We start from the raw sequence: 18,305 nt of genomic DNA, 5'->3' as shown, positions 1-18,305 counted from the left end.
AATTCTTTGATATACATTTATTTGTCTATTTATTTCGGTGATACACGAAGTAATCAAAATTGCTTTTGAAACTCTTCTGTTGAAAAAAAATATATTTAGTTGAGTCAACGAGGCTGAATTGAGTAAACAGTATTTTAATAAAGCTCATATCAAGTAAATCGATTTCGAAGATGAAAAGTAAAGAGAAATTGCGGAAATAGCATGATTTCCAGATGTAGCGGAACTGCATACGTTGATTATTAAGCAAGTTTTATACACATGCATCACCCATTATGCGTTTCCCAATTCTAACACCTACTCTTGTTCTTAAAAGATGCATCATTGCAAAACATGGCACTTGAAAATTAAGATACAGCCATGTTATATCTTGATGCTGATTACAATCAAAAGAGTGAAAGTCTACTCTTGTTGAATACCAAAGAAAAGAGCAAGGTATGTAGCAAACAATCGTGTCTTATCTTTAACCAAGTTAAAATCAAGTTTGCTCTATGTAAACGATTGATTCAACCACTCTCTGAATTATGTGTTATTGCGTATCATTAAAACTAAAGGAGAAATTAAGGAAATCTACAGATGTTCTTTTTTTCCTTGAGGCAATGCAGGTTTCGTATTTAAATACTTAAAAATAGGTCTGTTAAAATTACAAACGTATAGCTTATTTCTGTGACATATGGTTTCTTGTGAAGATTTGTCTCATTGGCAATCATACCTTATCTTCTTTTTTATATTAACAAATAATGTTATTAATCAAGTTATCCATCACTGTGATGACATTGTATTCGGTATCAATTTGTTGGATTATGTGCGTCATTCTCATTTATGCGATCACAAAAGCAAATCACAGCCCTGTTTGTGAAATTCTAAAACTCTAACAAGGTTGTTAATTATATAAGATAACCCTATTTCAATATAATTTTTGTCCTGCCAGTTTTTTAAGATACACATAATGAATGTCTGAATATCATTTTATTTTATTTGCACGAAAAAAAAGATAAAAATAAAACAAAATTTACACAAACCATTTCTCTAGACGTTAATATAGACATATGTTCTCTCCAAATACTTTTAAGTTTCGTTTGGCATGCTGTTGTACCCATAAACTGCATTAGCTCATTATTTGCAGAAATCTTCATAACAGTCTTCATTGAACAACCATATTCCTTTACAGGTTGGGTTAGTATTTTCTGTGTCAGGACTCTGTCATTCGAATACATTTGTGCTACACCATTGCAGGCTAAAATCTCAAAAAACCTTGATGTAATAAAAAAAAACAATCGGCAATGCAGGTAGATAGTCAATTTGCAATAATTACAATTAACTGAATAATTTGCAAGTACAGTTTTTTTTCTGTGATTCTTAAAATGCGAAAACCTACATGAAGGAGCAAGTAAATGATAATAGCTCTATATATAGTTTTATTCCTTTATAGCTGACCCTGTATTTTTTCCGTTTTACTGAACACTGTCATGTTTTTTACTATTTATTGAACATTTACAGAATAACCCCACTACATGCTGTAGCATAAACGTATTACCAGAATCCGGCTAATTATGGAGAAAAAAGTTTCAACAAAAATCTGAGAAATGGTTCCTTTACTTGTGGCCTTGTTATAAGTTAACAAATTAAATAACACGAATTTGAGTATCGGCTTCATTTCACAAATAAATGGATTTGAAATATCAAAACAACTATTTCTTTTTTACAATCTGTCATTGTAGTCTATAAATTACATATATATAATCAAGCATGTTAGTTTGCATTATGATTTTTTTCGTTAAGATTATGCTGATGACAAGAAACTCACTGAACAAAGCCTGTGAATTTACCTCGAATTTTCCATAAATGATGCTCCAAGATTCATGTTTTCTTCAGCATCTGCTAGCTTGGATAACACCTTCAACATCGCACTAGCAAACAAAGCTGCATCTGTTTAAGAATAAACTTATCATATTTGAATACTACAATATACATATACACACTTGTGTATGTGTGCATTCTTTCGTACCTTGTTAGCCTTTGGCTGTTATCTGCTCTTTGGTCGGTGTGTTGTCTCTTTGACCAAATCCCCATTTGCATTCGAAATTGTATGTAAACAACAAATGAGTTGTCCATTAAAACACATAATACTTCATGAGATGTTCCATTTACTATACACGCTAATTGCTACCGAGACATTTGTTGTCTGGATTCTGATGTATTTATATCGGTAGATGATGTGCCTGGTTTGGCATCATGCATGTAGGGAGTTAATGCAATTCCTTCAGATGTGTTCTACTGGATTGTGCACTCGAAAAGGTCTGTTCTATGGTCGGGTTGTTGTCGCTTTGACACATACAGCATGTCCATTTTCAATTTTATTGAGGTCAGTTTTATTGTTCCATCCTCTTGTGATTTTGGTTTGCTACGGTTCAAGATGAAATAGTGTGTACCACATCAACCTCTTTTGTTTTTGTTATAGAAAACTGATGATGCTTTTTTATTTATATTTCACCGATAATGTTGAATATATATAAGTATATTTACATAAACATGTCCCTTTGGTATGGTTTGCATCTTCTGTCAATCCATTTTTCAATAAAAACATTACATCGTCACGTTTATTAAGTATGACTGACCAAATAATGACATCTCTTCTTTTTATTTCATCGCTCTCTTCTATATCTGCAAAAGGTTAATGATGTCTACTTGATGTCATCTTTGAAGAGGACAAATAACAAAATGGAAATATAAATCATATATCCTGATAATTATCAACAAAGAATAGAAAAATTGAATGTTATTAATTCTGACCTATTTTTGGAAACGCCTTCAAAAGATTGAAAATCAATATAAAAAATACAATAATTCGGGTCACTATCGTTCTTGTAACGATTAAGACGAAACTTGCACAATGTAAGTAAAGTTGGTGTACGGCCGAGGTTAGGTCTTTATGATTGCTTTGAGCATGTCCATCTTTGAACAAAACCATCGTGGTGCTGTCGTGGTGAAATTGAGTCGTAGAGAATAACAGTGAGAGCGTACCAAGTTCGTGGTAAGATCAAAGTACAATCGTAGCGAAATCGCGATTCTTGTCGGAAAGATTGCACTACGATTTCACACCGACGTTACTTCGACCTCACTACGACCATCACGTTCTCCCCGCGACCTTATAACGCTTCTACTACGACTTTACTACTATTAAAGACCATAGAACGATTCTTGCACACCCATGCTGTCCTTACACGCTCGTATTACGACCTGACTACGTTCATTCTACAACAATGTAGAGTTCTAGCTTTGCTCATTGTTATTTTCACAATAATAAAATGAAAGCTCTCCAGGTTTTTTGTCTGTATGTTATTTGGACCTCATGTTCATGCATGACTTCCAACAGTTCAATCATATCTGTAGTAGTCCCACCATGTTTTTATAAAATATCGTCATTTGATCTTGATGGATCAGCAATATGATCTGATTCAAGTTGGATTAATTGATCCAACATCTCTACTGGATCAAGATTTGTATCAGAGGGCAATCTGACTCTAGTTATACCCCTACCACCACGCCTACGAGTTCTTATAGAATGTAATGGCATGCCTGTGTTGTTTTCGAGAATACTACGTATAAATGACATGTAGAAAGATTGGAACAGTATCTGATATATTGAACACTATGTTGGCGTTATTGATGAGAGCGTAGTTAGATCGCGGTCGGTGGGAACGTGGTAAGATCATGGTAATAGCGTGATAAGATCGTGTTATAATGATGATAATCGCAATGAAGCCAGATAATAAGCATGGCTAGAACGTGGTATAATCGTAGCAGGATTGTAATTGACTCGTAATGCAGACGTAGTAGCATCGTCGAAACAACGAGCATCTACATTGGAATGCCGCTTATAGCGCGACCTCACCACGATCTCATTTTATTTTAAATCGCAGTGAGCGTGTTGCGATCGTCGTCTAGTGGAACTGGGGCATTATTATTATTGTTTATAATGTAGATATCTGTATTTAACTACATATCTTATTATACTTTGTTATCATCAAAACAACTAGTATATACCAATTAATATTGTATCTTTTTATGTTGTAATGTTGCACTACTGTCTCAGGTAAAGGTAGAGGTTTAGGTTGGCGCCAGGGAAAACGATAAAACCCGCTGCGTATTTATGTATGTTTTATAAGTCATGAGCCTGATATTCGGTGTTTAACGTATGTGGTGTGATGCATGAGTGTTTCTCATTTTTGAATATACTAGACCATTAATTTTACTATTTGAACTGGTTTACACTAGTCATTTTTGGAAGATTTGTAGCTAGTTGATGACCGTACTTTGATCCATAATTGTTACCGGTTTAAACATGGTGGCTACTTGGAAGGTAAGTTGTCTTATTGGCACTCATACCACACCTTCTAAGATATAATTTTTTTTTTTTGTAAAGGCACAGTGAGTTTTATAAGATTCTTTCTCTTAAACGAATACCGACAATGAATAAGTTACATATAACATATGTATATTACAATGCCCTAATTTTGAAGAATTTGTGTAATACCTCTGTGTGTGAAAAATATAGCGAAATCCTATATCAAATAAAAAAAAAAGATTTAGACCTGCGAGCCCCCTTACGTGCTATTGTTGCTTTCATTGATGATAGATGATTGATATACACGTACAGTTCGTAAACTCTATACAATACACTGGAATATCAAAATATTGTAATACCATGTTTATAGTAAAATTCAAATGTAATTGTATGCTAAGTATTAGTTTGAAACGGCTACTCACCTATGTAAACATCATACGATTCGTCCTTTAAGATACGTTTCAGGAGTTTACCAATGTCTCTAAAAAAACGTTTTACACATTTTTGGTCAGAATAGATCATATCTCGAGTGTGTCGCCCGCAACACCATGTCTATTTGGAAAAAATGCATATTTGCAATGCTTTAATGTTACAAAATATAATTGTCTGAAAAGGGGTCGATCATTTGTTTATAGGATAGTTTCGTATGTTATACACTGACGAACTGAATCAATTTATGCATTACCTGAGGTAATGAAACTTTCCAGATCATTGACGTTGCGCTAATTACTTAAAGGGGCATTATTCGTCAAATAACTGGATCCATGATAATCAGATCAGTTTGAATTCATCTCATAGATTTATAGGTTATATAACCAGGTCAGCTTGATTTAAAACAAAAATAATGTAAATCATGGTCTGAGCATGTTACATACGATAAAGGTGGTATCTTATTGGCAAAATAGCTGAAAGAATTGTGTTTAAATTGCTGCTACTTTATTACTCAATATTGATATTCTTTCATATTGTATGTGAAACCTCTTAATTAAAATTTCAAGTAAAGGCTGTATAGTAACGGGTGCAACTGAGGTTCAAATATTGACTTGCAAGTGAATAATACATTTGATCTTATTTTGACCTAATTGACCAAGTAAAACATACTGCCATGAGCGCAAAATTACTTCATCAATCTGCTTTAAAATATGTTTGCATCTCTAAATGATAATTGTGCATTTCTATATTACTGCAATTGATTAAGAAAAAAATGAAATAGGCCGAAGGAAAAATGAATAAATTTCAAGTCAGCATGTCCTCTTATCATTCTAACTACAATTTATAAAGTAAAATCACAAAAATACTGAACTCCGAGCAAAATTCAAAACGGAATGTTCCTAATCAAATGGCGAAATCAAAAACACATCAACCGGATGGACAACAACTGTCATATTCCTGACTGGGTACAGGCATTTTCTAAAAGGGAGATGTGATTCGTTATAGACCACCCATGACTAGATCAATATTTTAATACAAGAACATGTCAATCAAATTTGATTACGCAGCGTCATATGCGAGACATGTATATGACATTTGCGTCAACTGGTAATCGATTGCAAGTCGTCAAATGACACGATAGACAGATTGGTGCAATGCATGTTTCCCATATACTAATTAAATCTGATGACATGGCAAAAAAAAATTAAAAAATTCTTGACGAAATACAAAAATCAGCTGATCTGCAAGGTATCTTCTTGCCTCAATGCTTGAGATTCGAGTTACAACCATATATAACGCCGACTGATGAAGTCCATATTAGTCTAGTTGGTTAAGGCGGTATTGCCATGAATTCTCATTAATGGGGTACAATCCCTTTAAGAGAAGAAGGAACATTTGCTTTTTCATATTTGCAGCTGTTTGATAGTTGTGCTAAATTAAAAATAAGTATATGTTAATCATGGTTTAAGTCCTGAATAATCACAGGCTATAAGATGGCGAACAGTTATCGCAAAGATGTCACATCAATAGGCAAAGAATGATAGGTATTCATACATACCCGTTTTGTATGATATTGTAGTCTGGACTTTAAAAGAATCCCCGCGCTGTCATCACTTTTCATATACTGAAAACATTTAAAAAAAAACGTCCTCAATGATTTACTATTGATTTATTGTTAATTTGGTTAGTGCAAGAGGAATAGTAGTATTATATGTATAATAGCGTGGAGATTCCGTGTTCATCAATAATTAAATTAACATTTGAAAAAAAACCGAGGTTTACATACGTTCGGTTTGTTTTCCCGTATGCATTGCTTCACATTGGCAATCATACAATAACACCTTTTTTACTTTTTATATATGTGTCGATGGATTACATCAGTACAGATCATTGGCAAAATTTATTAAAACAAATAATTTGTTCACATGATTGATTTAATTTAATAGTAACAGTATACCCTTCGTGCGTTATTTTTTTTTGGAAAATACTTTTAGTTTCAGAAACTAGAGGACGTCATTTATGGTGTTATTATGCAGTGTTTTAGATCAGTATTCACTGTGTTAGTGCTAATTACTGTATTTGTTTTTCGTTTTTTTTTCATAAATCAGGTTGTTAGTTTTCTGAACGTTTTTACATTTGCTATTTCGGAGCCTTTTTAACTGGCATATTAATCATTGTTGAATTCTGTAAGATGACTTTGTTGTTACCCTCCTACGTCAGTTTTTTTTCTTCGGATGATATTCGTCTCAGTGCCAATAATACCACATATTCTTATTTATATATAAATTACAGTCTTGCATAGTGTTCATTTTTCACCAACACAGAAGATGGCCGATATAAACTTCACTTGCTTAAATGACTTACCACATGAAATTGCATGAAAGGCAGACATCGACAAAAAAGCTTTTCGACCCAGGAATTTATTTTTAAATGTTCAATTTTTTGTCATGAAACAAGCGAAATACAATGCTTTTGTAACAAATAGGACATATAACGACTTCAATATATGTGTTCCTATTATTTAGTACTAATATCATGTAAAATGCTGAACACTGCATTCGCCCATATATCTATAATCTGTTTTATTTTCAAGAATATTTTTGAATATTTATGATTAAATTTGTTACAAAAATTTGTATTTATTTTAATTTGTTTCAATTTACAATCTATACCAGCTTAATCAAAACGTTACCAGCTTGTAATTTTGCCGGAGTTTTCTATATGTCCATGATTTCCAAGTTGTTATATCAATATCTTCTATATTGCCATCGTCTTCCTCTTTTGATAACTGCATGATTAACTCTACAGGAGAATATAGTACTGATTTAATATAAATAATGTAGTTGCAAAAAAAATAAATCTATAGTTAGATAACAAACACGTGTTTTCTGTAATGCATTCTATAGTTAAGCAATTAACGCTATGATTAAAGAGTTTTACCTAAACATTACTTCCAAGAATCATTTACAAAAACACAAAAATAAACACATTAAATTCCGAAAGAATGTGATTTATATATTTTTTATTTTTCATCTCATTTTATTAAATCTGACAATATTTCATTTAATGGAATCTCCTTTTACTTAACAACTAACAACGCCATAGTTATTGAAGAAAATTAACTTTAAACTTTCATAATATCATCAAAATCAAAATCAATGTGTTAAAACTTGAAAGTATTTGATCCAGTGATACACAGCTATTTCTAAAGCTAAATAAGGGGCATAACTCTTCGTCGGTATATGTAAAAGCTATCAGAAACAATGTTGACAAGATTTGTTAGGCATCACGTGTTTATTTTTATTACTATGCGAAAATAGAAAAAAAAGACAAGACATAATTTACTGAATAAACAAATGACAGAAATACATAAGAAGTGATATCAATGAATTTATGCATGTAAGAGGTACATATTAAGTAAACAAAGTCTTAAAACGGCATTACATGAAATCCCTGAAGTCAGTACAGATGGCATTATTAGTTATAACTCAAAACATTTACCGTAGGAAGGTATTCAACCAGGGTTTCCGCTGGCGCAATTTGCGAAAAAAAAATAATTGTGGCGATAAAAAATCGTCATTTGCGAAAGAATTTGGCGAAAGAAATATATATTTATTTTCCTCCATCTTGTTTAATTACTTTTATTCGAGTTTCTCGGACTTTACCCTATCAGACAATACTCGGAATTCACCTTGACCTTGTTAAGATTTGGACAAAAAAATCAATAATTAGCTGATCGCAATGTCTAGCTATCGACAACAAATGACTAATTAATAAAGGTGTTGATTGAATTGATTGACAAAATAATATACTGTAGGTAATTGATTATGGAGACTTCTTTAAAGTCGTTTGAGTGACACACGTGTTTCAAGTATAGTTTTACGTCTCAACTTTTTCATTTACGATGGTCAAGAAAAGAAAACTGTCGTTATGACGACATCTATCGAAAAGGTTGGGAACAACTCCTCGAATGAGTATAACCCTTCAATAAAAATATGACTACACATGAAATGAGGGATCAACTTCTGTTTAGTTGTAAAAAACACTTCTTAGTATAAAATGGCACATCAGTATTTTTCTTTTAAAGAAACTTGCCCTACGAACTATACTGGTATTATATTATGAAAACATGTCCATTAATTTTTATATTCCAGGACTTAAATCTTCTTTATTATTAAAAGTATAGTGGCCCCCTCATTTAGAAATATTGTTCAAAATACAAATAATATTTTTGCCCTGTCAAGTTAAAAAAAAATCTGTTGTTTTAAAGTAAATGTTTAGTGTTTATTCATTAAATTGTAGACTCTAAAATCAGTTTGAGAGAATGATCATAGACACAATGGGGCAAAATCATTTTAGGGGGTAGAAAAAAAAGATCAATTTTAAACGAAAAATATATTTATGTTACTTGGCGAAAAAAAAATAAAGTGGCGAAAAATATATTGTTTTGGCGAAGGAGGTGGCGAAAAAAATGAATAACCCAGGGGGAAACCCGGTACTCAACAAATGCACATATTGTGTGTTTTATCTGGTAATAAATGTAAACAACAATTGATAATACAGAAAATAAAATCGTGTCATAAAAGTTCAAATATGAATGTTACGTTACAGTGTGGCAATTCTTTACCTGTATATATATCGTATTGTCATGGAGAAAATTATATATAATATCGATTAATTTTTATATTGCAAAAACAGTGATCATAATTGAGAAATAGGTTAACAAACTGTATGTTTTAGTGTATTTGATTTCAAATAAAATCAAAAAACCTTTAAAATCAAAATAACTAACATTAAATTACACAGTTATTGCATTGACAAAAGTAATCAATAATATCTAACCTTCGGGAAGGTACGATATTTATGTGCTATCTGATGACAGCAGGACTAAAGTACAAACACATTAGGTTATAAATGACTGCATTTAGATTTCAGATAAAACAAAATAATATTCTTAAAATACAAGTTGCGATACTTATTAAATATAGACATACGATGATCTTTTTTATTAAATGACTGAATTTCGATTTGAGATAAATCAAACTCATATTTGTAAAAATTAAATTGGCAATACATATTACATTTAGACACAAACTATGATCATGTTTAAATGCAATTTCATAAAAACAAAGCATTATCACATTCTTTATATTAATGGACATACAGTAAATTAAAGCGTTTACAAATTCTGTATATTGAATTTCAATTCAATTCAATATTTTATTTACGTCTCATCTCTCAGTAATATATAATACAACATTACATTAAATGTAAAAATATATAAATATAAAAAGAGAGCCATTCTGTACAGAATTACAAGAGACTATAACATTAAAAGTTATATAAAGAATGCATCTATTATAAAACATATTGACATTAACATTATTTACAGTATAAAACATTTCTACGTCTATTTAAAATAAGATTACAGGCTTTGGCACAGCTACGAATCATATTATTATCTGTAAATAAAAACACTAATTTCTGTTTATCATCAAAAGACATAAAATCACTATTAAAGTACAAATTTTAGAAAGAACTTTTTGTTTAAATTAAAGCATAGGTTTTTTCAATTAATTTCTTTGATATAATGTTACAAATAAACAAACTTACCTTTTAGAGTAGCTTATTTCCTTTGATAGTAGCTTATCTATACACAAAGTCATGTCATCTCCTTTAATACGTTTAAATGTACATGAACAGTGTGTCGTTTTTTTTTTGTCTGAAGGAATCAGTCATGACCGAAAAATCATTTAAAACCCCTTACACACGCACTTAAAATTTTTGAATCATAATGATATGATAGAAACACAAATTATAATTACAGACAGTAAGAAGTTTTAGGAAATTCGCTTCTCTTGTATTTGTATGTTTGTCAGATATTGAGAATCTTCTGGTTTTATCCATGTTGTACCAATAACACGTTTTGACTGCTTACCCCTACTTTTCTTTCGATAATTTTATTACATACATGTTATAAAGTTAGTATTTCAAAATCTTATAAAATCCTTGTACATTGTGTTCATTGTTGGTTTTTTTTTTGAGGGGGGTTACAAAAATACTGTGTCTATGCGAAATGTCAAAAAATCTACAGAAAAAATATCCCACCATCTTTTCAATGGCGTATAACTGGAAAACAAGGTTATAGACTCTTAATTTGTTTCTGCTTCTTTATATCTCTTATTTAAATATTAACAATTTACAATGTTCTTTATAAAAGCTTGTTAATTTGAAACAGAGTAGCGAAAATCCATAGTTTAAACATATTTTATTGTTCAAAATGACAAAAGGATCAGACACAGATTTTACAACTTAGTAACGTCTTCTCCAAAATTATTTTCTTCTGATTATATCACAGCTTGGATATAAAAATTAGACAACATTAAACAAATAGCTGTCCGGCAGTAAAACTTGACAATGCTTTATTATTATGATTATTCAGTTTGCCTCGAATAACATAAAAAAAGATTTGCTGAGGACACCATTATTTTTTAACAGTTAACAACTTTCTGTCAGGCAAAACAACCTCACATGTGTTGTTATGACTGTTCAGATACCTCAAACTACATTTTTAAAACTATTCAAATGTTCTCGGGACATCATGAGTTTTGTCATCTGCATTTGTTGTATACATATTTTTGTGTGAGTTTTTAAAAACAAAAATAACAAACCAACAAACAAAAATCATTGCAAAATCCAAACTGAAAGTCCCTTATCTAATGGCAAATTGACAAATGACAAAGGTTTCAACAAATATTGAAATTCTTATCATTTAAGGATGTACTTAGTTGTGTCGTTATTCTCCTCTTATATTTAATGCGTCTCCCTCAGTTTTAGTTTGTTACCTCGATTTGGTTTTTTGTCCATGGATTTATGAGTTTGAACATCGGTATACTACTGTTGCCTTTATTTAGGTAAGGTTTTGGATTTTGTGTTAATGTTCGGACTCCTTGGTGTTTTTCGATACAATACAATACAAAATATTTTGCCCCATAACACCCATTAATTTTTTGATACAAGACTTAATAGCTCATGAAAGGTCATTAACCAAAATATTAGAAGATTCTTGATTTTCTTTCTTTTGTTTTGAGACCCAAATATTACCAATGCAAACATAATGTAAAAGTCGGAGTCAGCCTTTTCCCCAATTATTTTAAATCTCAAATATCTCGAAAAGGAAGTCCATGACCTATCACACATCTCAATCAAATCGTTTGCGTCTCTACTTTAAAGCATTTATGAAACTCCAGTTAGGATATTCACATTTGTATTTGATTGAAAGAAATGAATCGTAACAAGAATTTTCTGATACTTGAAAATCAAGATTTGACTAAGCTTGTTTCAAAAACATAATAAAAAGTATCAGTCATTGTGCTATATTTCAAACTAAAAATCTTTTAAAATCTATATTTTATAAAAAGAAACACTCTAATGCATAACCATTATCTAAAGTCGGTGCAGCTTTCAATAATATAGCGTTTTGATAACACTATAGCACTTATGGAATTCAACGTCAAACCATCGTTCTTTCGTCTGATCATTGTTATTCGGAATACCATCGTGAGTCAGAGACAATCGTTTTTTTATCCCAACGAAGTGTACTTTTCTTTTAACTTAAAATGGACGATAATATTAAGGATCAAACGTTAGAGCAATATATTACTGCTAACATACATTGCATTATCACTATTTTTGAAAATTGACAAATTAGCAATTATACCAACATTCGTATTTCATTTTTTATTTTCATATTCCATATATGTATCGTTAGCTCTGTGCAGTATCGTGCATTATTTAACGATACACATTTTCAATCTAAAAAGTTAGGAATCTACCGATAAACTACTAATAAAAAAACTGATTACCCAAGTTTTCAATTTGCACTTTCCTGTGTACATGTACGTATTGACATATTAACTTATACATGTTATAATCTTCATATAGAAGTATCTGAAAATATGTTGACTTTTATGCTTTTGGAACACTGTGATTCGTTCAAATTTATTTTTGGTTTTAATATATATTGTATTTCTCAACAAGTAAAAACCAACCAAAAAATTCAAGCAAAACAAAAATGTAAGAAAAACACAACAAAGCATAAATAAGAGAGAAAAACATCCCATAACAAGATTAAAACTATTACATTGACAATTGGCAACTGCATTAGTGCAAATAAGCCTCGATTTGTAACAGTTGTTATATAATTTTTCAAATAAAATTAAAAAAGGATACAAAATTAATGAGATGACATTGTTATGCCTCTAAAGCCTTTTCCATCAGTAATGCATTCACCATTGTGTAATACAGACAATTAATTGTTTCAGCTGAAGGAAAATGTATGTTGTAATACTAGTACTATTGTTCCTTCTGGTGGTATGTATGTTTGTCATTTAAAAAAAAAACTATATGGTATAAAAGTATACACATAGTTTCATCAAATCATTCTACAGAATATTCATTCAGAAGACGAAATGACCAGGTTTTTGATTTCAGCAGTCATGATTGTACTTGTAACGCAGGTGAGCATTTTTTATTTGTTTTGTCTTGTCAAGATTGTTTGATTGTAATATTTACAGCTTGTTTGACGATGTCGAAACCTTCATGTATGATTTTTCGTCATTCAAATAAAGGGCTAATGATGTTATACATGTTATATCTTAGGTCTTTGTTATTCATTTTTCCAATCTGAGAAACGATTTCTGGGTGTCTGCTCTTCTGTATGAAAATAACGCGCCTTATAAAAGACTGTTGTAAATTGATAGTCAAGAAATAATAGAAATGAAAAAAAAAGTGAAAAAAATACAGGTTGGTATTCTTGATTTTGAGAAATAATCAATTTAAAATTTGGCAGAAATAATTCTATATAGATTTTTCTAGATACATCAAACAATGCATTGTACCTGTTTTTCTTTCAAGAGCTGATTAAAAATATGTTTTATTTTTTTTTATTTTATGAGATATTTACTGTATTTAATACAACTAAAAGGTGAAAAGTAGGGTTTAGCTGGCAAAAACTTTTTTTGGCGCTACATACATTGTACATTGACATTGTAGATAAAACTAGAGGATTAATGAATATCTGACAAAATGACAAAGACAAGATTAGCGAACATATTGTATCTCTATTAACAAAGACGTTTAAAATTTTGTCTTTTTAATGTGTTATGGGTGGGTTTTTTGCCGTTATATTGTTAACTCATTTCCAAGTATTGCATTCTGCATGAAAATTAACTAAATTGTTTGCACAAGAGTCCCATTTTAAAATATAATAAAGTTTTTTAAAAAGTAGCATATAAAATATAATTGAAAGCATCGTGTTTGAAGAAACATCCCAGATAGAACGTAGATGTCCATAGTTTGATAATTTGTATTCATTTACATATATTTTATATTCTAGGTTCTATTCTTTCACATGTTTCACGCTTTGTTGTTTGCGTCCAAAAAAGCATATCGAATACAAGTGTTTTAATCATTTAAATGTAGTTTTAAAGAAAAACGACCCAAAGCATTGCTGACACAAAACGCTAAAATGGAATCTTTCTTCTTAATAAAAAAATATGTTTTTGCTTTCCTGGTTAAATCTAAAAGCTTCCACGATAAATGTCTTGAAAATTGAACTTGCATTGAAATTATAAATCAGGTATGAAGTCATTGCCTCAAATATGATTGTAAAACATGTATATTCTTGTTTTCCCTCACAAAATTTGTATACCAATTTTGAAACGAAAATATGTCAATCTTTAAGAGGAAGCTTTAATTTGAAAAAAAAACACACACGATTGAATTGATGTATATCAAAGTAAACAAATAAGATGTAGTATGTATTATGAATTGTAGGTGCTTGGAAGAAGTTTACTGGATGTAAGGTATAGACATTTATAGGCATTTAATCATTCATATTGTATATCTCCTCACTCATTAAGTCCGGATACATTAAACTGTAAAAGGTTTGTGTTTGTTAAAAGATAAATTCATCATAGATACCAGAATTGTACATGCACCATACGGATGTTTTCGTCTAGAAAAGAATAAAATGACACTCGAATCAAAAAAGGTTAAAACGCCATATAAATTACGAAGTTCAGGAGCATTGAGGACCCAAAATTCCAAGTATATAGATTGTATTTATATTAAGGTGATAATGGCGTACTAAATTATAATCCTGGTACATTTTTGATAATTACTTTGTACTTACTTTACAGTTTACAGTGCATCTGTTTTCTCTTATTTGTATGACTTTTGATGTTACGCGGTATGTATACAAAACTTTAAAACTGGTTTTATAGCTAGCTACACCTATACCTATCCTCAAAATATAGTAATAAGAAAATGTGGTTTTGATACTATTGAGACAACTCGCCACAGAGTCCAAAAAGACAAGTATAATAGGTCAAACTATGGCTCTCATCACGGACCCTTGTTTGACAACGAACAGCAGGCAATTAAGGGCCCATATTTTTTTAGAATAATTCTATACAAATTACAAAGGGTCTAATCTATATATATATAAAAAAAAATAAGAAACGAAAAACACTTATGAACAAAGCGCAAACGTTGAACAACCCATATCTGTCTTATCGTAAACTGATGACTGTATAGAAGCGTTCAATTTTCATCAAATTTTTATTAATTGCCTTTCACTTTTTTTTCAGCACAGAGAAGCGTAGTGATGGTAATATATCTATCAAAGATTTTTTTTTCTATAAATGAAAAAGGTACAGGTAAAATAGATAGGCGGTATCTTACAACTTGACTTAAATTGTTTGGTTTGTTGAATTTTCAAAATGACAAAATACTAACCTCAACCCTTTGACAAAAATATGACAAATTTCAAGAATATAAACCACATAATATATCGAAAAAAACTGTTGGATATATACATGTATCAGTTAACTTGATCAATTAGAAGCTAAATATTTCATTAATAATAGAATATAATTAAAACGCTCAACTGATGTGTACAGTGTTACCTCCCTGAAGTTTTTTGTAACTAACCAATTGTAAAATAAATGACAACACGCAACAACAACAAATTAAATCAACTAGATATTGAATAAAAATTAAAATGAGACTTTATCATGTTTATGTCAGTCAGGATTCTTCAAAAAATCGTGTCTAGCACATACTGCATATCTTGTCATCAGATGAATAGCCAATGTTTTAGAATGTTCAATATATTAGACAAATATTAGATTTATTATTGTTGCTAATGCATGATGGCATTTGGTATAGATCTTTGCCACAAAAATGTATCAATACAAAAGAAAGGATAATTTATCAATAGATTCCACGATTTGTATGACATTCGTTTAAGAAAATTAAATCTAAAAGACTGCATTAAGATTATTATATTAAATTTTGAATACATATTCAATGATTCTTCGTTCTGGTAAAGAAAATATATGTATTAGTTGGTTCCTTTTTCTGTTTGTAGAAAACAAAAGAAGCGCTAAAATCATAACAGGTAAGGTTGACACGATAGTTCTATGTTGATATGCATTCATTGAATTATCCTTGCTTGGGTGTGTGATGTAAACATTCACAAAATGATCTTCTTAAATAAATGAATATTTATAGATGTGATGTGACTTTTGATTTGTTGACACTGTTTTGTTCATCAGTTCATAACATAATTTGATCACGTAACCGTTACGTATACGCTATCAACGCTATCGTCATGATTTAAACCGTCCTAAAATGCAACTAAGAAATAAATTAAAAAGAATGACTGTAATATGTTTTTATCTATTTGAAAAAGCTTTAAAAATGTGGTGCAAACTTTTATATAACCCCCTTCGCCAGTTCGTCGGTGTGCCCCACATTTTTGATGTTATTTCTTCATAGAATGAATAAATATTACAATCATTCCTTAACTGTATTATATGTTTAGGCAACGGCATTAATTGGTGAGCTGATGGTCGCGAATTAATTTAACTGGCGACGCGTTAGCGGAGCAATTTAACGGGTATTAGCGACCATCACATCACCAATTGATGCCGTCGGAGCTTAACATTCAATCTGGTCTTCTCCATGCTAATAAAACTGTCAAAAATAACGTCATATCATACATGTTTTAAAACTAACATGTGTCGTCTGCGTTTGCTAGTATTATTTATTTAATACATTGTGAATTGATGCCATGAAAATTAGGGACGTTATCCAATCAAATGAAAAGTAACAAACAATGTTGCATTAGAATATATGATATTTCGCCTATTACATTAATTAGTATATCCTTTTAGGATCTTGTGGCAGATGCTTTATCGGGTGTCCAACCGGACAGGAAATCCGTCAGTGTACAGCAGATGATTTCAAGAACAACCGTGTGATTTGTGAATGTACACCCACATCAGGTGAAATAATATTTTTTAGTGATTTTGTATTTTAGCAGAAAAATGAATCCCGTGTCCCCAAATTTTATTTTTAATTTTTTAAATATAAAAGAGAAGATGTGCTATGATTGCCAATGAGCCAACTCTCCACAAGAGACCAAAATGACACAGAAATTAACAACTATAGATCACCATATTGCCTTCAACAAAGTCCATACCTCATAGTCAACTTTAAAGGGCCTCGAAATTACAATGGTAAACAATTTAATCGAGAACACTAACGGCCTTATTCATATAAAAAATGAACGAAAAACAAATATGGTATACATAAACAAACGACAATCACTGCTATATAGGCTTCGGACTTAGGAGATACACATACATATACAAACTTGTTAGCCGGATCCTAGCCCTTCCCTAACCAGCTGAGACAGTGGTTTAACAGTACAACATAAAAACTAAATATAAAAACTAGTTGAAAAAGGCTTAACTCATCAGATGGTCATAGATACAAGTGGACGTGGCCTGGTACTTGTACATTCCTACAAAAGGATACAGGGAACAGAAAAGCACATTATCAAAAGTTATATTTTTCTTACCATCATATTTTTATTTTTTCTGTTTTATTGCTCGAAACTGAGTGTCCGAGGTATAATATATACAAAAACATATTCATGACCTAAAGCATATTTTTTTTATGCAAACCTTGTCGGAAAACATTTATAATAAGATACATGTAGGTTGGTCGCTACTCTGTTTACAACCCCAAAAAATAGTTACTAAAAAGACATATTAATTGATAGTATATCATGTAAATGTTAAGAGTATTTCTGCATCTTTTAAAAATACAAGCCTTTGAAAACATTCTCTTTTCATATATCTGCAATTGTATTTTTTTTTCATACACTTAGAAAGTTTTTATCATACTTTCAAAATATGGCATGTTCAACTTTATGTATTAATATATGAGACAAAACAAGGGTAAGTGGGCAGTACTTGTGATTGGACTTTTAAAATAAATCCAAATATCTGCCGATTATTCAAAAACAAGAGAGGTGGACATTCTTAGAGTAGAAAACATTGATGGTGTTATACTAATACGTTACAAAAATATGGTACCAATATGTCATCATTTTATAATATATGTCTTATCGTGATGATCGACGATAAAATTTTGACAGTCAAACAACTTTCAG

At 30.7% G+C, this 18,305-nt stretch overlaps 1 protein-coding gene across 1 annotated transcript; it reads right to left on the bottom strand.

Annotated features, from left to right (window-relative positions):
- Positions 1-949: 949 nt before the first annotated feature.
- Positions 950-4,897, bottom strand: LOC139503345 (transient receptor potential cation channel subfamily M member 1-like). The gene is made up of 4 exons (XM_071293116.1): positions 4,768-4,897; positions 2,524-2,661; positions 1,827-1,926; positions 950-1,251 (listed from the first exon to the last, which is right to left on the bottom strand). Exons 1-4 carry the CDS (start codon positions 4,865-4,867, stop codon positions 972-974), a joined length of 618 nt encoding a protein of 205 aa, XP_071149217.1. The 5' UTR covers positions 4,868-4,897; the 3' UTR covers positions 950-971.
- Positions 4,898-18,305: the final 13,408 nt, after the last annotated feature.

The sequence above is a fragment of the Mytilus edulis genome, chromosome 14 (genome assembly GCF_963676685.1).
Source record: "Mytilus edulis chromosome 14, xbMytEdul2.2, whole genome shotgun sequence".
NCBI classification, from domain to species: domain Eukaryota; kingdom Metazoa; phylum Mollusca; class Bivalvia; order Mytilida; family Mytilidae; genus Mytilus; species Mytilus edulis.
This window is presented reverse-complemented; position numbering and strand designations above follow the sequence as displayed.